The 23,008-nt window shown below is 42.5% G+C and overlaps 1 protein-coding gene across 14 annotated transcripts in view; it reads right to left on the bottom strand.

The window, feature by feature from the left end:
* Positions 1–23,008, bottom strand: part of ANKRD26 (ankyrin repeat domain containing 26) — an 829,339-nt gene that overhangs the window by 501,565 nt on the left and 304,766 nt on the right. For all 14 annotated transcript variants that reach the window (XM_069228894.1, XM_069228896.1, XM_069228898.1 and 11 more), the window contains one exon: positions 17,517–17,690. In XM_069228894.1, coding sequence (XP_069084995.1) covers positions 17,517–17,690 — 174 coding nt within the window. The remainder of the gene's footprint in view (positions 1–17,516; positions 17,691–23,008) is intronic.

The following is a 23,008-nucleotide window of genomic DNA, read 5'->3' as shown; positions in this document are numbered from 1 at the left end:
AAAATATAATATAATAAATCAACAGAATTTCAGTTATCCCATAAAGTTTTTAAAAAAAGATCTATTTAATTTTCTAACAAGCTTCATCTATTGGTCTGTGAAGTAAATGTGAAAAGCTACTTTTTATAAGAACTTAACTAATAAAGAATGCTTGAGTGTTTACCTTTATGCGTGCAACTGCTGGAGGAGGAGGAAAATAAATATTTAAACAAAAGATTTAACAAGATGACTTTTGTAAGCATCAAGACTTTTGAAACCTTTTATTTAGTGCACACAGCAGAGTGAATGTATGTAAGAGTAGAAACCCTATATTAGATACCAAAAATGCTGACCATGTCAAAAGAAAATTGTTTGACTATTAATAGTTACAGCTATTTTATGTTTCATTGTGTTTGTCCTGTGTGCTTTGAAGCAGGCAAGTTACAATAATTAGTGAGAAGATGTGTGACGCAATTCACATTCTGACTCACAATCTTCTAAAAACAGCTATGTGGGCAGGAAAAGATGTATTTAACTGGCATATTTATTTCTATAATAATATTGTATCAATAGCTCAAAAAACAATTCAAAGTTATTGTTGGATATCATATGCGTCATTTATAAATTTCGATCACATGAGAGTTAGAAAGGTTGTTGAAGTTAGAAGAAATAGAGCAAAGTCTAAGAAAGGCACAAGGACCAGAAAGAAGGCACATTCAGGCAGCCATAAATCTAGAAAACTTCATTTTACAGTCCATTCCAGGCAACTAAAGTTACAAAGTATAGATTTCATACTTAAGGTTTCCATTTAGAGTATTACAGGAACTAAGGCTTGGCTTTCAAATTTCCACTAAGGTTTAATTCTGCTTTAGCCTTAATTGCATTTGTAGTCCTGAACAGCAATGACAGCACAGGAAGTAATATGAATAAATGCCTCAATGGAAAAAAAAAAACACTTAAGTAGTTTGAATAGTTACTATTAAGTCAAGAGTGACTGTTGCTGTAAAATTTTAAACCTGAGACGCTCAGTTGCTGGTTTAATTATTTCAGTAGGTCATATGAAGTGACAATGAATCATATGCCATACAGTAGCAAAAGAGGGTATCTGTGATAAAATGCATGTGAAAGGAAGGCAGAGATTTTGACAGTTCGAAAACACCTGCCAATGTTGCCAGTTAGCCACAATCTGCTTAAAACACGTTTTGAACAAGCTTCAAAAACACTGTTTTGGGTGCTGGGTGGAGGCAACCTGAATAACCAAGGATGTCGCTTCTCTGGGAAACCATGCAGTCCCTCATACACGATTAACATTTTTTCCAAAAGCCAAAGAGTCCTTTTCACAACTGTGGACGAGCCTACAATCTCACCCTGTGAGTTCTTGCTGAAATGATAGCATCTGTTCTCCTTCTCCAGGAACTTGCACAGTCGGCTCAGTATATATCAGTGCATCCCAGGTACAGTCAGGTTCCTGCATCATATAAATTTAACTCTGGAGAAGTGCATGCTGGTTCGATCCAGGATTTATTGTTAGCAGTGGTTCTTGAATCCCCAACATGCCCCAGTGAATGTGTGGTAGAATGAAGGGGCAGAGGACCCTAACATGACACAGTGGAGAACATGTCTCTGTTTTTAGTGGCACAATAGTCAGTGGAATTACATTTTTGCAGATCACAAGAATATATGCCATGCGAGAACAAACCAAGCACAACCAGTCTTTTGAGTATGCCAACTGTAAGCATAAGTAACAGCTCCAATGCTATGTGCGCCAATAATGTTTTATCCCAGCAGGGGAAAACACATGAAAGGACATTTTCATTTTTCTAAAACTGCCAACATCCTTTCAAACCTGTACCCTGAAAAACGGAGACCTCTTTCACATAAAGTAATAAACCTGGAGTTTGGATCTTTGTTCACAAGGAAGTAGTGGTGTTGGGAAGAATACCAACACATGATGCTATGAAGAGCTCTACCTCTAAAATAAAAAAAATCACTGGCCTCAACACACCAGGACTGTAGCACTATCCGTTCTGCACTACTGCATCATGAACTACACAGGCGCTCCAGGAATGAAATACAATAGGTCTAACCTAGAATCGAACATCTTCCCTCTCTCTTGTAATTGAAGACGTCAGGTAGCATTACCATGGTTGGCAGGAGTTGCAATGCATCCAATTAAGCAAATGATGTATGCTCAAACAATTCGAAACTAAGAATTATGGGGGTCATTCTGACCCTGGCGGTCCGAGACCGCCAGGGCAAAAAAGACCAAAGCACCGCCAACAGGCTAGCAGTGCTTTTTTCTGTATTCTGACCGCGGCGGTATAGTCGCGGTCGCACCGCCGGGGCCAGCGGTTTACTGCCGTTTATGCCCCGGCGGTGATAATCCGCCAGGGCAGCGCTGCCCTGGGGATTATGACCCCCTTACCGCCAGCCTGTTTCTAGCGGTTTTCACCGCCAGGAAGAGGCTGGCGCTAAGGGGTGTCCAGGGGCCCCCCAACAGGGCCCCGGCCAGATTTTCACTGTCTGCATAGCAGACAGTGAAAAGCGCGACGGGTGCAACTGCACCTGTCGCATGGCCGCAACACCGCCGGCTCCATTAGGAGCCGGCTCCTGTGTTGCGGCCTCATTCCCGCCGGCCCAGCGGGAATGTCAGAATGGGGGCCGCGGGAGTGTGGCCGCATGGCGGTTTCCGCCTGGCGGGCGGCGGTAGCCACCCGCCAAGGTCGGAATGACCCCCTCAATCTAGAAACAAAAGTGAAAGTACAGAGCAAAACCAAAAAAGCCATTGCCCTCAAACTTTAAACCCATAACTCAGAGCCATTATCCACTGTGCCTCAATTCTGAAAAAAGTGACTTGCCAATCTTTCAGATTGAACAGAATTAACCTTTCCACTCCCCTTCCCTCTTCTTTGAGGCAGACCTGCACACCATTACATTAATCGGAGGGTAGAATAGTAAACCTACCTGCCTATACCTCATCTAGTCCACTGAGCTGCATTACCATCTCCTTAATTTAAGGGTGAACATCTGCCCAATAGTTCGGATACTCAAACAACATTTGAAGCATTATAAACATTTAAATAAAAATACTTTCAAGGCACTGCTTTCCTGCAGGTCTCAGAATGTTAAGAACCAGGTGTGTAGCATCCGTCAGCCAGGAGAACAGTCCAGCCCGAACTGCCAGGCCAGGTACCCCCCCCCCGAACCACCATGGGCAACCTAGGACTGGTTGCACCCTAGTTAGGGATCTTCAGTCAGGTATAGCTTAGTTCCAGTGGCACAGTGAGCCCGGGTATACCCAAGTACACCTGGTGCACTTACAAACTAAGGTAACCTGCTGTGCAAAATAGCAATTAATTAGGGTGTGGCCTGAATAATTACCAGTCGCTGACATTAATTCAAGCATTCCATGCATCACTTTTTTGAATACTTTAGTGTGTCGCTCCCAAGTGGGATTGGAATGCCCCGACATGGGTCCCGTGCACACTGTCACTGAAACCAAGCGGTACCTGGCTGATGAGCCCACAACTAGGTCAAAATCCTGGGTTTCTTGTGTTCCAGTTTAGGTAGGACATGGCTTGGCAGTTCGAGATGGATTGTTTTGACTTGAGCAGGGTCAAGAATGATTTGCATATAGCAGAGCCCAAACCGAGGTGACATGATGTGCAAAATCACAATGGATTGGGATGCGGCCCGAGTGATTACCAGTGGCTGAGATTAATGCAAACATTTCATCCATCACTTTTTTGTAGACTTTAGCACTTTCTAAACATAGCATTTAGAAAATTATAATTTAAAATCTGACTTACCATAAGAGAGGATTTTTCGTTGTAATTCCAAAGACAAACCTGAACCGATTACCTGTTCCTATCTGTAAATTGCAGCTTATTTAATGTAGTAAGGTAACACCAATGTTATTCTATGAGAGAGGCAAGTCATGCAGTAGTGAAAAACGAATTTAAGAGTTTTTCATTACCAGGACTTTAAATTACATGCCATACCTTTTAAATACACTGTACCCTGCCTTATGGGCTGTCCAGGGCTTACACTAGGGGTGACATATGTAATAAAAAAAAAGCTTTGGGCCTGGGGAAACGTTTATTTTGCCAGGTCGAACTGACAGTTTAAAAACTGCACACACAGGCTGTAATGGCAGGCCTGATACATGTTTAAATAGGCTCCTTAAGAGGGTGGCATAATCATTGTTGCAGGCCCACTAGTAGCATTTAATTTATAGGCCCTGTGTACATGTAATACCATTTCACTAGGGACTTTTAAGTAAATTAATTATAACAACTGGGATAAGCCAATATCATTATATTTTGAGGAAGGAGCACATGCACTTTGGTACTGGTCAGCGGTGGTAAAATGTGTAGGGTTCCAAGACCAGGAAAAACAAGATCAGCAAAAGTAAAGGAGAAAGGAAAAAAGGTTCGGGGGAAGATTACCTTAAGTTTGACAGGTCTAACACCCCTTAAGATCTCTTACTGCACAAGAATCAAAAATAGCAGTTTCTGTGAAGCACAATGTGATCCCACAATGGACAAAGCAAGTAAAAAAAAAAATTGACATTCCACTCAGTGGATTTCTAACAGAAGCAACCACTTCTGGAGTAGGCCTACATTATTCAGCAACAAAATTAAATATAATTCAACACTAGCAACGTGACTTGAGAGGGCAAAAACAGAAGTGTATTGGAATACCAATACCAAGGAAAGAGGAATCAAGTTACTAAATCTGAGATATAAACAAAGACAACTTTCTATCCTCTATCATGATGCCAAGGTAGATGTAGCAGATCTTCGTTCTACACCCTTTCCTAAGTGCCGAAAAGATATACAATTGAGTAAGGGCAATGTATGGTCCCCACGCAGTTCGCTTGATTGTTCAGCGGACCTACAATGGACTACTACCAAGTTCTTAACGTGATAGTAAACAAAATAAGCCCTGACTTGATTCATTCTGATTGTCCTCTTCCAGTGATATTATATTCATTAGTGTGGGTCAATGTGAAACTCCATTTACATTAACTGTCCTGAGGATGGTTTCGCGTACTCATGACTTAAGAGACCGAAAAATTGATGCTGTTCCACTTCTCATGTATTAATTACTGGATACTGGGCTTGATGAATATGTATAAAGGACTTATTCCAGTTATTAAGAGAGTGGACTGACATTTTAATATACAAGGCTCTAGAAGGACCGTTGAATTAATGAACAAAATGTATGTATGCTGGGTTTTCTATTTCATTGTACCCCTCAAAATCTCAACATATTTGAATGCAAAAATATAAATGATTTTTTAAATGTCTTTCTCCTTTTCCTCGTGAATTTAGCTGATTAATCTGATTCATCATACTAAAAGTTTTGGGAGTAACCCTTTTGCTGCTAGCCCCGCTCCTCCCAACCCAGCCAGACTTGATTAAGAAAACTACAGTTTTAAACATAGTTTGCCATTATACTGGGAGATAGACCATTTTTCTATTTTGTGTGCTTTCACCCTCCTTCCAGTCTGTGGTAGAAACTGGTGTGAAACCTATGGTAGACCCCGGAAAGCTATACTTTTCTGAAAACTAGACAAAATTCTAAATTTAGCAAGGGGTCATTTGTGTAGATCTTTGAAGGGTTTCCTGAATAAACAAAAGTTTTGCAATAAAAAATGTTTTGAAAGTTAGTAGGAAAAAAAAAAAATCATATTTGTTACAACGTTTTCATTTATAACTTCTCATCTCGATGGCTGATTTACAAAAGCTATATACCACAACATTGCTAGACCCTTCTGGTTGTGGGGATGTATAGGTTTTATGGGTGTTCCAAGAACTTGAGGTACCCAGAGCCAATAACTGGGCTGCACTTTGCAATGGTTTTCTGTGGTGTACTGGGTATTGAGCAATTCTTATGGTAAAATACAAATAGAAAAAAATATGTATTTTTCGAAATGGGCACAAGATATGGAGTTTAGAAGCAGGGGTTATTTGCAAATCTATGAATTTGTCATTTGGAAGGAATATACCTTGTAATAACACTTGTTCTATCATTCTGTGTTCCTCTAAGTCTCCCAATAAAAATGGTACCTCACTTGCGTGGGTAGGCCTAGTGGACGCAACAGGAAATGGTCCAAAACTCAACATGGATGCATCAAACGTTTCCACACAAAACTGACCCGTTTTTTGCAAAGTGGTTAGCTGTGGTTTTTGGGCTCGAGCTCAGATGGCACCTAGGTAAACCTAGCAAACCTGTACATTTCATAAAACTAGACACGTAGGGGAATCCAGGATGGGGTGACTAGTATGACTCTCACCAGGCTGTTTTACCCAGAATCGCTTGCAGACCTCAAGCTGACAAAAAAAAAAACATTTTCCTCACATTTCTGAGATAGAAATTTCTGGAATCCGTAGGGAGCCACAAACGTCCCTACAATCAGCATTCCCTTAAGCCTTCTGATAAAAATGGTACCTCACTTGTGTGGGGAGGCTTAGTGCTCTCAACAGGAAACGGCCCAAAATGGAACATGGTTACTTTCCACACAAAATTAAACTGTTTTTTACAAAGTGGGTAGATGTGGTGTTTAGGCCCTAGCACAGTTGGCACCTAGGAAAATCTAGCAAACCTGAACATTTAAAAAAAAAAAAAAAAGTGACACCTAAGGGAATCCACGATGGGGTGACTTGTGTAGCTCTCACCAGGCTGTTTTATCCAGAATCCCTTGCAAACCTCAAACTTTGTCTAAAAAAATACACATTTTCCTCACACTTCTGTGATGGAAAGTTCTGGAATCTGTAAGAAGCCACACACTTCCTTCCACCCAGCTTTCCCCTAAGTCTTTTAATAAAAATGGTACCTCACTTGTGTGGGTAGGCATAGTGCCCTCAACAGGAACCAGCCCAAAATTAAACCTGGTTACATCAAATGTTTCTATGCAAAACTAACATGTTTTTTGCAAAGTGGGTAGATGTGGTTTTTGGCCTCTAGCTCAGCCAGCACCAATGGAAACCTAGCACACCTGTACATTTCTGAAAACTAGAAACCAAGGGGAATCCAGGATGATGTGACTTAAGTGACTCCCATGAGGTGTTTCATTTATCTACAATGCCCGCAAACCTTAAACTTTGCCTGAAACCACACACTTTACTTACATTTCTGTGATGGAAACTTTCGGAATCTGCAGGAATCCACAAAATTCCTACCACCCAGCATTGCCCCACTTGATGCTGTGCTATTTGTGTGGCTGAGCCTAGTGCCAGTCACAGTAACAGATCAATCCAAGGACAATGGGAGCCCTTGCGTGGAGACTCCTATTGACCTCGGTTAGATCCGTTCCTGTCGCTGGCACTAGGCCCAACCACACATATTGACAGAAGTGGGGCAATGCTGGGTGGTAGGAACTTTGTGGATTTCTATTGATTCTGGACATTTCCATCACAGAAATGTGAGGAAAATGTGTGTTTTCAGTCATCATTTGAGGTTTGCAGGGCACTGTGGGTAAGAAAATGGTGCAGGATGCATGCGAAGCACACCACCCAGTACATCCTCAGATGTCTAGTTTTCAGAACTGTCTGGTTCTGGTTGTTTTTTCCAGGTGTCAGCCTACCAAAGCACAAAAAGTGCAGCTGTTCACCATTACAAGTGGGATAATACTTGAGCTAGCCAAATTGTCCTGGCCCATTTGAAAAAACAACACACAAAAAAACATACATGTTCTCTAGATTGCCATTGGGATGAGATGCTTTAATCCGCAGGGGAGCGGAAAGAATGTTGAGGTTTTTAGTTGTGGGGCTGAGATAGCCTCCTGATCACTGATGCACCAATCAACACCGATTGGCTCATTTCACTTTTATTTTCTTGAAATGACATCAGCGTGCCATGCACGCCGATAGTCGTATCAATTAAAAACCTAAAAAAGCCTTGAGTGCTGGGGAAGCTCTCCCCCAGAGCCTGAGGCAATTTTTAGTTAGAGAAAATCCCTCTGGTGCCCACACCAGAGGGAGTTCCTGCCTCATGTGTGAGGACGGCTTGCAGCCATCCTCAGCACATGAGGAACGGTGAGTTGGACGGCTTGGAGCTATCCTCCGCACTGAAGGGGTTAACGCTGTCTGAAAAATAGTTATCCTAAATTCAAATAATTTCATAAATAATCCTCTTGCTAGCAACTTACCTTTTAGACTTGATAATAAAACTGGTCGCACCAGCCCTTCAATGGTCAGCTACCTGAAATTTCTGCAACAAAAAACTAATGCCATGAAACCAGAATAAATCAGCAGAAGCTCATATAATGTGCTTTGCTTCTCTCCAGTTTCTCTTCAAAAAGAAAAAGAGGCAATTATTCAACAAGGGGTGTCATCTTGATAGTAACTAGCATGTGCACATCAAAGCTAAAAGAACCTCCTTCCCTTCAGGAAACTGCTTAAAACAATCTTTTCCATTTTCTTCTAAATTTATTTTGATTTCTTAAGATTTATCTGTTGTATCTCTACTGTAAGTTTGTCATTTGTGATGTTTTAGAATTTCCTTTGCTTTTAATTCCAGTGTGCTCAAAGTTTCAGAACATCTCACCTTTAACAGTAATACAAAGTGACCCAATGCCTTTTAGAGTCACACCAAAGAAAATGGTTTAAAAATGAAATAAGGACAATAGATGGAAATATAAGAAAACAACAGTGAATTGTTGGTTTGGAGAACTAATTCTTTTAAAAGATGGATCTTGTACCTGAAGAAACTACTCAGACTCAAGGGACCCAGCAACAGTGCCCTTTAAATTGACAGAAGGCAGCACCAGCAATGGGAAAGCAACAACTGCAGTTGGTCTGACTGCCATTGCCTACTGTGGTATAACAAAACCTGTACTGGATCCTTTCTAACAGTGTCTGGTAGCCAGCAACCTGAAGGGGAGAATCTCCTGTGGTACAAAACTGTTCTCTTTACAAAATTTTGAAAAACCTAGTGTTGCAGGGGTTGCAATGTACCTACAGCACAGAATGGGCAGGTGATGAACATGTGTGTGAGATTGTGTGAAGGCTTACATTAGGCCATTTTAGATATGCTAAGCCCATAAAAAAGAACTATGAGCTAGTATGTTGCTTTACTGCAAGTGCAAAAACGATACTCCTTTAAGACCTAAAGGCTGCTCTGGCATCTACATTGCTCTTCAAATTGAACATTTTTCATTAGGAGTATTCCACCTAGCCAAACTGCTGATTACTGTATTTCTATTCTTTACTTCCAAAATATTAGGCATGACATTTTAAGATTTCCTCTTGCGAAAAATCTGAAGACGTAGGTTCTGGACAATACAAAAAAAAATACAAACAAGAATGTTTGACACAGTCCAGCAGTGCTTAATTTGTAAAAGAATATATGCAGAGAGCCAAACTTGTACTTAGGATTCTGCCTTCAACTCTGGAACATGCCAAAATTAAAGAATATTGCTTCATCTTGGTTTCATCTCAGGCTTCCTTTTTCCACTGCCCTGCACTTCAAGACCCTTAACCTTATTCTTCATGATACTTTTCTTACCTGTGTTTTTCTGCTTGTTACCGTTTTCCTGTCCTTCCCTCTTTTCTCACTGTTCTGCTCTCTCTGTTACTCTCCAACCAAGCTATACATTCATAAATAAGTCCTGGACTCCAAAAGTTAGTTTTGGTGATCACTACCAGCACAGCAGCCACCTGCACAAATTACACATTAAGAAGGCATGCTTTGAAGAGAAGAAAAAAGAGATAGGTTTCTAGAAACTACCTTGTGTGATCACCAGAACAAGAGCTTCAAGAAGCACTATTGAGAGAGGGCATCTGGCTCCACCGACATGCTGATTGCCCTGAGTACAGAATTAGACTGGGCAGAAGTCAATCAATCAATCAGGATTTATAAAGCGTAACAAATCATCCGTGAGGGTACTAAGGCACTGGAGTTGCTAGCTGCTTCGCAGTACTGTGTTCAACAGCCATGTCTTGAGTCCTTTACAAAATTCCCTGGGTGATGCAGCGTTCCTCAGGTGAGAGAATAAGCGTTCTCCAGTGTTGGATCAGTGGATCCCGGGGATGTCTGTGAGGAAGAGGCAGGCGGATCAAAGGTGTCTGGTCTGCTGGTGGAAGGTCATCCATTTGTTGATGTATGGAAGTCCTTCACTGTGCAGGGCTTTGTATGCGTAGGTCAGCATCTTGAATGAGCATCTCTTCTAGATAGAAAGCCAGTGTAGCATCTTGAGGCAAGTCAGTCTGGGGAGGTTAAGGATGAGTCTTGCTAGTGAGTTTTGTATTGTCTGTAGTCTCTTCAGGAGGCATGCAGTGTTTCCTACGTAAAGAGTCCTACTGTAGTCCAGCCTGCTGGTGACAAGGGCTTCAGTGACAGTCCCTCTAGGTTTGGTTGAGAGCCACCTGAAGATCTTAATGAGAATGCATAGGGTGTGGAAGCAGGTGGACAAGATAGCATTTACTTGTTTCTGCATAGATAGCATGCTGTCCAAGATGATGCCGAAGTTGTGGGTGTGGTCTGTCGGGATGGGGGAAGGGAAAGGTTCTGCAGGCCACCAAGTGTCATTGCATGGCGAGGTGTTGGTGTAGTACTAGAGCACTTTATTAGGAGTGTTATTATGAGTGGAAAACCTCCCCCTCTCCCAATATCTTGATGACCTGCTTGAAAAGTCCAATCATCAAATCATATTGGCAGGGACAGGACAATATCAAATGATATTTAAAGAAGTGGAATACCCACAGAAAGCAACAAGATTGTGTGCACTGCAGCCTGCATCACGTTTTACATCTCAGTTGGTTCTATGGTGAAAGGTGTACGAGTGCAAAGGTCAGAGATGTATCGTGAAAGGTGTTTGAGCCCGAGGATGCAGGGTGACTGTGTCAACTAAGTACAGATGAAATTCAGAATAGAAGAGATAGCATATGGATAACAAATAGAGGATGGCACAGTGATAGGTACAGGGGAACTCTGCAGTCTGTAAGTGTGGCTAAGAGACTACAATGGGCACATCTTCACTTGCTGAAAATGGTAAGCACTAAAGGAATTTAGGCATGGAAGAGTGAATCAGGCAAGGTAGAGGTACATCATGGTCAACAGTTCTAAATGCAGCACACAAATTCACTAGGCTCTTGTCAAGTTGCTTGTGGAGGTAGGTTCTGCACAACCATATCAAATATAGGACATTTTGTGCAGTGTATATGTATTAAACTAGAGTGGTGTTAATAAGTACTTATTCAGCCTTTGTCACATCTTGACATTGATCTAAGACTCATCACTGAATGATGCTGCAGATACAAGGACACCTGGCTGATATTTGGGGCACTAACAGAAGGAGATCTAGGCATGCTCGATGCCTTGGAATAATAATCTATTTTGAAAATAATGTTAACTATGATAGACTGATCTGGAGCCAGGGTGCCACAACACTGAAAAATAACAAGATTTTGACAAAGTGGAGAATGAAGGTCCAACTGGCCAGCTAAGTGCCAGAAGTTTAATGGCATCAAACAATGCTGGTAATTAGCTCAAAACCTCAAAAAGTGAGATTTTAAGGCAAGGGAAGGATGAGACGAATATCTAGCCAGTGGCTGTGAATCTTCTGATTCTGCTTTTGATATGCACGTTTAAAAAAAAAAAAAAAAAAACGAAACAAGCGAAGCTTGGGAGGCATAGAACCTCAGGAGGATATTTAGTGAATCATGCAGTTATATATTTTGAATCGCTCAACAGTACTATTAATATTGGCTAGTAGGTAAGACTAAGTTTGATCAAGACTTCTAATAATGAATTTTGCTAAATGATGGAGGCCAGATGGTTCAAGTGATGTTCTGATTTTTTTCAGCATGGTTCTAGACAACTACAGACCCCTAATCTGCAGAGAATTATTCACTTTGCATAAGTGATATCTTTTACACAACAAGCATTGTCAAAGCCAAAAAGTCTCACCTATGCAAGAGCCATGGGCTTTGGCAATATATTTTATCCATGTTGCACACCAGTGTGGCTGCTGTTCAGGAAAGCTAGAACTTGGTGGCGTGGGATGGGGTGGGGTGGGCTAAAGTGGGGTGATGATGGGCAGACTGGATTGAGGAAGACTGAGGTGGAGTGGACTCTGGGAGATTGGGGCAAAGTGGATTGGGGTAGAGCGGGGTACATTGGACTGGGGGAGATGGGGAAGATGGGACTGAGGTAGATTGGGGAAGATTGTAGTGGAAAAGGGTGGAGTGGGGTAGATTGGCGTTGAGTGGGGAAGAGTAGAGTGGAGTGGAGTAGGTTAGATTGCAGTAAGGTATACTGGGGTTAAATGGGGCGATCAGGGTAGATCAGAGTGAGGTGGAGTGGGTTAGACTGAAGTGGAGATGGGTATATTGAGGTGGAGTGGTTAAATTAGAGTTGACTGGGGTAGATTAAAGTGAAGTGGGATAGAATGGAGTGGAGTGGGAAAGAATGGGGTAGATTGGAGTGAAGTGGGGTAGACTGCAGTATACTGGAGTGGAGTGGGGTAGACTGGAGTAGAGAGGGGTAGTTTGGAGTGGGGTAAAATGGGATAGATTTTAGTGGAGTAGATGGGGCAGACTGGAGTGGAATGCAGTAGAGTGGAATGGAGTGGGGTAGCTTGGAACGGACTGGGGTATATTGGGTTGAAGTGGGGTAGATTTGAGTGGAAAAGAGTAGACTGGAGAAGGGGACCCTGGAGTAGTCGATTGGGGTACAGTGGGGTAGACTGGACAGGGGAGAGTGGGGTAGGTAGAACTGAGGTAGACTGGGTAGACTGTAATGAGTGGGATAGACTGACATGAGGTAGATAGGAGTGGAGAGGAGTAAATTAGAGTTAAATGGGGTAGATTAGGTAGACTGGAGTGGAGTAAACTGGGGTGGAATTGGGTAGATTAGGTAGAGTGGAGTGAGGTAAATTGAAGGGGTTTGGGATAGACTGGAGTGGTGTAGATTGGGGTACAGTGGAGTGGGGTAGTTGGAGTGGAGAGGAGTAAACTGAGTTGAGTGGAGTAGATTGGGTTAGAATGGAGTGGGGTAAACTGAAGTGGAGTGTGGTAGATTTGGATGGGGTGGACTGGACTGGGTTTGGAGTGAGGTACATTTGAGTGGCTGGGTAGGTGGCGAAGACTGGAGCAGAGTGGGGTGGAGTGGATTTCGATAGATTAGAGTGAACTGGGGCAGAGTGAGGTAGATTGGAGTGAAGAGGGGTGGAGTGGGGAAACTGGGTACGGTGGGGTAAATTGGGGTGTAGTAACATGGGTTAAACTGGGGTGTGGTGGAGTAGGATAGATTTGGTGGAGTAGAGTAGACTGGAGCAGATTTTGGTAGATTGGAGTGGAGTGTGATATTTATTGGTGTGTGATAGACTGGGGTGAGATAGATTAGGGTGGAATGGGAGTTGAGCATATTGAAGTTGGGTAGATTGTGTTGTAGGGAAGTGGGATAGATGTGGGTGTTATGGAGTGGGGTAGACTGAGGTGTAGTGAAGTGGAGTAGTTTGGAGTAGACTGGAGTTGGGTAGATTGGAGTGGAGTGGGGTAGAGTGGAGTGAGGAGTGGAGTGAGGAGTGGATTCTGGTAGATTGGAGTGGAGTAGGTAGACTGGAGTGGGATAGATTGTAGAGTGGGATAATCTGGAGTGGACTGGTGCAGATTTCAGTGGAGTGGATTGGGGTAAATTGGAGTGGAGTAGGGTAGACTGAGGCAGACTGGAGTGGGGAAGATTGGGCAGAGTGGGGTGTACTGGGGTATATTGCAGTAGAGGGGAGTATGGTAGATTGGAGTGGGGTGGATTTGGGTAGACTGGAGTGGAGGGGACTGGAGTGAAGTCTGATAGATTGTGGTACACTGGAGTGGAGTGGGGTACAGTGGAGTGGAGTGAGGTAGACTGAAGTGGAGTGGGCAGATTGTAATAAGTGGGGTAGACTGGAGTGAGGTAGACTGGGGTAGAGTAGAGTTGGGTAGATTGGAGTGGAGTGGGGTAGATTTGAGTGGGATAGCTTGGAGTGAGGTGGGTAGTTTGGAGTGTGGGTGGGAGTGGAGTTGGAAAGATTTCAGTGGATTGGGGTTGGTTTGAGTGGAGTGGGGGCAAACTGGACTGAGGTAGATTGGACCAGATTGGAGTGGAGATGAGTAAACTGGAGTAGATTTGAGTGGGTTAGATTGGAGTTTGGTGGAGTGGGGTTGGATAGGATAGAATGGAGTGTAATGGAGTGGTGTAGACTGGAGTTAAGTGAGGTGGAGTGGGGTAGACTGAGGTGGACTCGAGTGGGATTGAGTAGCGCAGGGTACAGTGGAGTGGGGTACACTTGGGTACAGAAGAATGTAGTGGGGTAGACTGGAGAAGACTCGAGTGGAGTAGACTGGGATAGGAAAGATTGGGGTGGGTTGAAGTGTGGTGTATAATGGGGTGCTTCGGGGAAGACTGGGGTGGAGCAGGGTACACTGGAGTGGGGTTGGAGTGGGACAGATTGGAGTACAGTGAGGTAGATTGGTGTGAAGTGGGGATATTTGGGGTAGAGTGGGGTGAATTGGCGAGGAGTGAGTAGACTGGGGTGGAGTGGGTGAATTGGAGTGGGGTACATTGGAAAGAAGAGTGGGGCAGATTGTGGCAGACTGTAGTACGGAAGATTGGGATGGATTGAAGATTGGAATGGAGTGGGTAGGGGGTAGAGTGGGCGAATTGGAGTGGAGTGTGTAGACTGGGGTGGAGTGGGTGAATTGGAGTGGGGTACATTGGACTGAAGAGTGAGGTATATTGTGGCAGACTGGAGTACAGAAGATTGGGGTGGATTAACGTTTGGAATGGATTGGAGTGGGGTAGATTGCAGTGAAGCAGATTGGAGTAGGAAAGACTGGTGTAAATTTGGGTGGAGTGGAGTAGATTGGAGAGGATTGCGGTAAATTGCAGTGGAGTGGATTGAAGTAGACTGGAGTGGAGTAGGGTGAATAAAGTGGAGTGTGGTAGACTGAAGTGGAGTACACTGGGGTAGAGTGGAGTGAGGTAGATTCGGATGGATTGAAGTGGGGTGGGGTATATTGGGGTAAACTGGAGTGAAGTGGGGTACACTGGAGTGGAGTGGGGTAGACTGGATTAGAGTGGGGTAGACTGATGTGGGGTAAATTTAAGTGGATTGGGGTAGATTAGAGTGGAGTGTGATAGACTAGAATAGACTGGAGTTTAGTTGGGTAGACTGGAGTGGAGTAGACTAGTAGATTGGGGTAGATCGCAGTGGGATAGACTGGAATGAGGCAAGGTAGACTGAAGCGGAGTGGGGTAGATTGGGAAAGGTGGAGTGCGGTAAATTAGGGTAGAACAAGGCAGACGAGTGCAGTGGGGTAGACTGAAATAAAGTGCAATGGGGTGGGTGGATATGGGTGAACTGGGGTATATTGGGGTCTATTTGGATATACTAGGGTGGAGTGGGGTACATTGGAGTGGAGTAGATTAGCTTAGAGTGGATTGGGGTAGACTGGAGTGGGATAGATTGGAGTACAGGGAGGTAGATTGGAGTGAAGTGCGGGTGAGTGGGGTAGACTGGGTAGAGCAGAGTGAGTGGGTAGACGTGCTGAGTGGGGTTCATTGATGTGGAGTGGGGTAGAGTGGGGTATAGTGGAGTACAGTAGATTGTGATTTAATGGATTAGTGTAAATTATAGTAGATAGGAGTTGGGCAGATTGTAGTGGAGTAGGTAGAGTGGAGTGGGGGTAGACTGGAGTGCAGTATATTGTAGTGGGGTAGACAGGTAGATTTAGGTGGAGTAGGGAGATTGAGGTGGACTGGGGTAGACTGCAGTGGGGTGGATTGGAGTAGACTGGAGTAGGGTAGACTGAGTAGAGTGGGTTAGACTGCAATGGAGTGTGGTGGATTGGAATGGGGTACACTGGGGTTGATTGGAATGTAATGGAGTGGGGTAGAATGGGGTAAATTGGAGTGGAGTGAAGTGTGGGAGATTGGGGTACATTGGAATGGGGTGGGGTGCATTGGAAATGAGTCAGGTAGACTAGAGTGCAGTAGGGTGGAGTGGAGCATATTTGAGTGGAGTAGACTGGAGTGGAGTAGACTGGAATGGAGTGGGTTAAAATGGGGTAGAGTGGAGTGGGGTAGATTGGAATGGAGCAGGGTACGCTGGATTGGAGTGGGTAGACTGGAGTGGGGTAGAGTGAAGTGAGGTAGAGTGGGGTGGGGTAGATTTGAGTGGGGTGGAATGTAGCTGTGGCTGTTAGGCAACATCTCTTGCACCTACGCTCATATGAATATAGATAGGGCGCCCGAAAGAGCTTTTGGTACAATACATACAAGAATGAGGTCTTAGGCACAGATTTAAGGCAAAATGAAGCAGTTTCTGCACTGTATATAACTGAAGTGATTTAAACAGACAATACTTAAGCAAAGAGAAGAGATGAAATGCATAGAAGATTGAGGACACAGGTTTTAAGGAAAAGTTGATTTTCTGCAGTGCTGCCCAAAGTGGAGACACTTTAAAAAGAAACATACTTAGTTTTTGAAAAGGCACAGATGTGTCCAAAATGTTTATGTTACTTAGGCCGCCTGGCCTAAAGCATGTGACTGGACTGCTTGTCTGGAACGAATGTGGGAGTTCAGAATCAAACTGGTGTACGCTTTAAACAGATACACACTCTGTATGCACAAAGAGGCACAGCCTACAAACACACGCAGTCACACAGACTGCTTTAATAGTCAGCGACATTTTTTGGTGCTACAAAAGGAAGCGCCGAACTGTAAAACAAAGTCACAAACTGCTCTAGCTGTCTGTGCCATTTCTTTTGTGCAATAAAGGGAAGTGCCGAATTCCAAAACAAGACAACGATTAACAAGCCTGCAGGATGAAAGGCAAAAGCAAACCAAATGTGTAACATGGAAGTGGAAACTGCGAACAGAAAAATTAAACAAAAAAGGACCCTGAATTACAACGCGAGCAGCACTAGAAGGGCAACAAAATCAATTAGTGCTTGATCCATGCTCCGGATAAATAAAAAAAAGTGATGTAAGGCATAAGGTGGCCAATTAGGAGGCAGATATAAAGAATGACAACCAAGCCGGCAAGTGGTAATTAATAGGTGGGCGCCAGGTCCTTTACTGTATACAATCCCCCTCGAGGCAATACCACATGCATGCTGTTTAGAAAGACCTACAAAGGCACCAAGAGGCAGAAGGTGACTAAAGTATTTTCAAAAGATGTGCCCACTGAGGAATGAGTGCCATGAACGATGACATTTTGCCCAAAGGACTGAGGGGGTAGTTTGTTCTGCACAGTCACACACTGTCATAATATTTTCTGCTGCACAAATAACTTGGCCCTCCATTGCCAAATAATCTTAGTGGCCCTGACAATACGTGTGGTGGCTGTCCTGATGAGGAAATTAATATTTTAAAGGCATCTGTGAAATACTTTCCTTTTTCACTGGCCCATGTAAAATATGGGTTTTATAACACTACATTTGATGCAGAAAAAGCACCAAACATGTAACATATAAATACAATAATGCTTCATAAGGAAATAAATCACATTAGCAATAAAATATAAACTAAGTAAAATGCAACTCTACCTTTGCTCGTTCTGGGATGTTTCACTTGCAGAGCTATCATCAAACACTTGCAGTGCATTCCCATTGAGAGATGGAATCTGTTGTTGATTTAGTGACTTGGCAGAAGTTTGCTTAGAACTCTTTTTGGTTTTATTTTTCTTCTCCTGTTTTGTATCCTCCCCGCCAGAAGACGTGCTGTAATTTGTACAAATAAATTAGTGACATAATCATAATGTCTGTTCACCACATGGTCCAGTCATGTTATGTGACAAATATGACATAATGATATGTATTATGGTTCAGAAAATGTCAAGTAAAAGGATGGATTTTGCATTTCAAAAAGGATCTATGAATGAATGAACACAACTAAATGTTGCGAAAAAGTAAGGAGAACAAATATAATTGTGTGAAAATAAACCAGAAAAACATTTCCACTGTTACTGATCTGATCTGAATAAAAGACAACGATATAATTTAGAGAGGTTTAGGTAGCTGAGCTCTGGTCTCAATGTCAGATTCAACACATTCCAAAGATACAGATACAAACCTGTAATAGGTTAAGCACTCGACCAGCTATATAAAAGTTTTGAATCTTGTTGCAGGATTTGCCCACATATTCTGCCAACTAGTTTTTGTAATGAGAACATGTCTGATAACCGCTGGAGCGCTTGTTGCTGCCCAGTTTAAATTGGAGGATCCTTGACAGTGGGAGAGAGGGGACCCAGACAACACAGCCAATATGAAACTATGGAGCAGCTAACAAATGTATTGCAGTGAATAAACGTCTTAAAGGCCATTTATCTTACAGTGCAACATTCCCTGTGTCTACAAAGGTCTGTTACTGTGCAAAGCAGAACGCCAAGTAACTGATTTGCAAATGTCTTGCCATGGAATATTTTACAGGAAAGTGATAGTGACACTCTGAACTGGTGTGGAGTTTGTTAATTCCTTTGCTGTCTCATTATAAAAACGTTGCATGCACTGTATGATGCAATCAAATTTGCCAAACTTGGAACCACGCAATCCACTAGTGGTGTCCCAAAACGAGGCACAGAACCGTCGTACTAATTTAAGTACCTTATTATGAGATCCCAGAATTGAAGGTGGGGGATACTAGGGCCGGTGATACTGTTTTCGATTATGATCACCACTCCTGAAGTTAAAGTCCCAGGAATGGGGAATAACCAATTGGGACAAGGAATTACTGGATCACAAAATACATGTTCTGGGGACGTCCATACTCACATCTACCACCTGCTCTACGCAAATGGTAAATGTGAGAAGGGGGCTGCGGCAGGTCTCACTAAGTGGGGTGGGGAGGGTGCCAAGGGCAGGCTTTTGTGCCACTAAGGAGGCCTGCATGCTCTCTCATGCTCTATGAGGGGACGTGGGAAATTGGTTAATTACACTCTCCGCTTGAGCTGAAGCCCCTGTCATTTTACCGGGTACAGATTAACACTTGATAAAATGGGCTTGGTATACTGGCACCGATAATTTTGGTTGTAGCACTGGATCTTCCCCTCAAGGGTATTGCTCCTGCAGAATCATAAGAGGGCATAACGCTCCTCTTATGTGGAAGGCACTTAAGGGTCTGCCTGAGGACGGTTGTAGAACATCAGAAATTCAATTGTTTGAATAGTATGAAAGGATGGCCCGACCTTGGACAAATACCCTGGATACTCGCACAGAACTACCTAATCTCTGTCAAACTACGTGATTTGATCTTCAGTGGCTAAAGCACGCACACACACACACACACGGAAAATGTGTATGCGGAGTTGACCATGTGGCAGCTTTACATATACCAGCCATTGGTATGTTGCCTAAGAATGTCATAGACTCACCTTTCTTTCTTGCAGAATGTGCTCTAGGTGTGATCAAAAGTTGTATTTTTGCCTTAATGTAACATGTTTGTATACATTTAACAATCCATCTTGCTAACCCTTGTTTAGAGATAGGATTGCCTTTATGTGGTTGCTAAAAGCAACAAAAAGTTGTTTCTTTTTCTTAAAACCTTTAGTTCTGTCTATATAGTACATAAGAGCTCTTTTGAGGTCTAGAGTATGAAGTGCTCTTTCTGCAACTGAGTCAGGCTGTGGGAAGAAGACTGGAAATTCCACTGTTTGGTTGATGTGAAAAGGAGATACTACTTTTGGGAGAAATTTAGGATTTGTTCTAAGTACAACTTTATGTTTGTGTATCTGGAAAAAAGGTTCCTCAAGAGGGAATGCTTATATTTCACAAAATCTTCGTAATGAAGTAATAGTTACAAGGAAGGCAACCTTCCATGCCAAAAACTGAATTTCACAAAAGTGCATGGGTTCAAACGGTGGGCCCATGAGTCTGGTAAGTACAATATTTAGATTCCAAGAAGGAACAGGTGGTGTTCTAGGTGGAATAATGTGTTTTAATCCTTCCATGAAGGGTTTAATTACAGGAACTCTGAACAGAGAAGTGTGTTGAATAGTTTGTAAGTATTCAGCTATTGCAGTAAGGTGAATTTTGATGGATGAGAAAGCTAAATTAGTTTTTTGCAAATGGAGAAGGTAGCATACAGTATCCTGTATTGATGCTGTTAGTGGATCAATGTTTTTAGATTGACAGTAATAGACAAACCGTTTCCACTTGTTAGCATAACATTGTCTAGTAGTAGGTTTACATGCTTGCTTGAATACTTCCATACATTCTAATGGAAGGTCTAGGTATCCAAATTCTATGACTTCAGGAGCCAAATCACTAAATTGAGAGCACTGGGGTTTGGGTGCCTGATTTGACATTTGTTTTGTGTTAACAAATCTGGTCTGTTTGGGAGTTTGGAATGGGGTACTACAGATGGGTTTAGGAGCGTTGTGTACCAATGTTGACATGCCCATGTTGGGGCTATAAGTATCATGGTGATAAATGTCTGGTGTAATTTGTTCACTAGAAATGGAAGGAGTGGGAGAGGGGGAAAAGCGTAAGCGAATTTCCCTGATCAACTGATCCATCGAGCATTGCCCTTGGATAGGGGATGTGGGTGTCTGGATGTGAAGTTTTGGCATTTTGCGTTTTCGCTTGTTGTGAATAAGTCTATCTTTGGTGTTTCCCACTTTGGAAAGCACTTTTGAAGTACTTGGAAGTGAATTCCTCATTTGTGTGTCTGTTGGTGATTTCTGCTTAAGAGATCTGCCAGCTGATTGCGTATTCCTGGAATGTATTCTGCTAACAGATTAATCTGATTGTGAGTTGCCCATTTATATATTGTTTGGGCTAGTAGGGACAGTTGAGATGAATGTGTCCTGCCTTGTTTTCTGAGGTAATACAGATGGTTATCATGTTGTCTGTTTTTATCAGAACAATCTTGTGAAGTTGAAATGCTTTTACGGCAAGAAACACAGCCAATAATTCTAAATGGTTTATGTGAAATTTCTTGTGATTGGAATCCCACTCCCCTTGAATGGTATGGTTGTTGAGATGGGCTTCCCAACCTATCATTGATGCGTCTGTTGTTATTATGGTCTGAGGCACTAGGTCTTGAAATGACCACCCTTCATTAGATTGCTGAGATTCCACCATTGAAGGGACGTGTGCGTTTGGCGGTCTATCAACACTAGATCTTGTAACTGACCTTGTGCCTGAGACCATTGTTGTGAGAGGCATTGTTTTAAAGTCCTCATGTTGAGTCTTGCATGTGGTACTATCTTTATGCAAGATGCCATCATTCCTCAAATTTTCATGATAAATCTTACAGTGTATTTTTGATTTGGCTGTATGTGTGGTATGGGATTTTGGAAAGCCTGTATCCTTTGTGTATTTGGATATGCTAGGGCTTTTTGAGTATTGAGAATAGCACCTAGGTATGGTTGTACTCGAGTCAAATTGACTCTACTGACGTCACATTTGGTAGACAACATCAATACGGAGTCACACAACGCCCTCTTCCAACACACAGACGTGCTATGGGAAAAAAAATCAGGATCCAGTCTTGCATCAGGAAAAAAAGCTGTACATGTTCGAGGCCCACACTAGATGGCAGGAGTATGCACAGCATGTGTATCTACAGCCATACATGCCAGAAAGTTTTCATAACTATAACTAAGCTGTAACTGTTCAGCTTAGAGTGGAGTGGGGCAAAGGGGAGTGAAAAAGATTGCTGTGGCGTAAAGTGAAATGGTGATGAGTGGTGTGGCATACAGTTTAATATGTATAGATAGAATAAATGTAGCTCTAATAAGTGAAAGGTGGTGCAAAATTACAAAATTAAGGTATAACTAAGCTTTGAATTTCTAATGCTTGTGTAGTTTAAGTTTGGTTTCTACAGAAAGGATAAATAAAGTTTTATTAACCATAACTAAGCTGTAACCATTTGTTTTTTATTGAATATGTACTTTGTTTTAATTTGTGAAAAAGAATGTTGTAATATATCAAAAACTAAATCCATAATTGTTTATCTTTTTATGCAGTGGCACAGAGTACAGTGCAGCAAAGTACAGTGGTGTAGAGCAGAGTGGGGTACAGTAAAGTAACGTACAGTAGAGTAGCACGGAGTAGAGCGCCACTGAGTGGAGTGGGGCAGAGTGGAATAGCGCAGATTTACTCAGACAGGAGGGGCATATTGTGGAGTGGTTAGAGTGGAGTACAGTAGAGTGGCATAGACGTGAGAGGCACAGAGTAGTGAGGTGTAGACTAGAGTGGCGTATAGAGGAGTAGATTAGAGGAGAAAAGCATAGTGTTGAGAGGCACAGTGAACTGCATTGATTAGAATAGCGTACAGTAAAATGGCTTAGAGAACTGTGTCGTAGAATAGAGTGTTACAGCGTGCAATAGTATAGAGGGGAGTGGTGTGAAGTGGATTGGCATGCCACAGAGTTGAGTGGCATGGAGTAGAGTGGAATGGCAGACTGGAAGAGTGTGGACTGTCATACAGTAGAGTTAAGTGTGTGTCACACAGTGGCATCCGGTACAGTGTCTTAGAGCGAAGGGGCTCTTAGAAACTGATAGAGTTGAGTGTCATAAAATGGTGGGACACATCATAGAGCGGTGTGGCTTGTAGACTGGAGTGGAGGGGAGCTTTGTGTCATGTCTGAATATAGTTTAAACAAATGTAGGTGTAAAATGGCTGAATGCATTTAGCTGAAAAGTTTTAGGAATACAGAATATGAGCTGTAAGGGTCCTTTATGGTAGTAGTCCTAAATTGGTTCAGTAATTTAAAAGATACGGCCTGAGTCACAAGTAACTTTTGTGTAAGTTAACATCTGTTTGCTATTCACAAAGTTATTTTACAAGTAGTATCTTTTTTTTTTTATGTGTGGAGACTCCGCAGTCATAAAGATACTAATATTAAAATACCTTTGTGATTAGCAAAGACGTGTAAACTTTAAAAATAAAGTCGAAGTTTACCATTATGAATCACGCCAATTATGTACAAGAATACTCTGATATATTGTGCCATGGTATGTCACTGTGATAACAAAACTGTACATGATTGAGTAATGCAAGCCCTTACAAGATAAAAAGACAGTCATATTGTATA

Source organism: Pleurodeles waltl, chromosome 4_1, assembly GCF_031143425.1.
Source record: "Pleurodeles waltl isolate 20211129_DDA chromosome 4_1, aPleWal1.hap1.20221129, whole genome shotgun sequence".
Taxonomy (NCBI): Eukaryota; Metazoa; Chordata; class Amphibia; order Caudata; family Salamandridae; genus Pleurodeles; species Pleurodeles waltl.
Note: the sequence above shows the minus strand (reverse complement) of the source record. Positions and strands in the feature narration are given on the sequence as shown.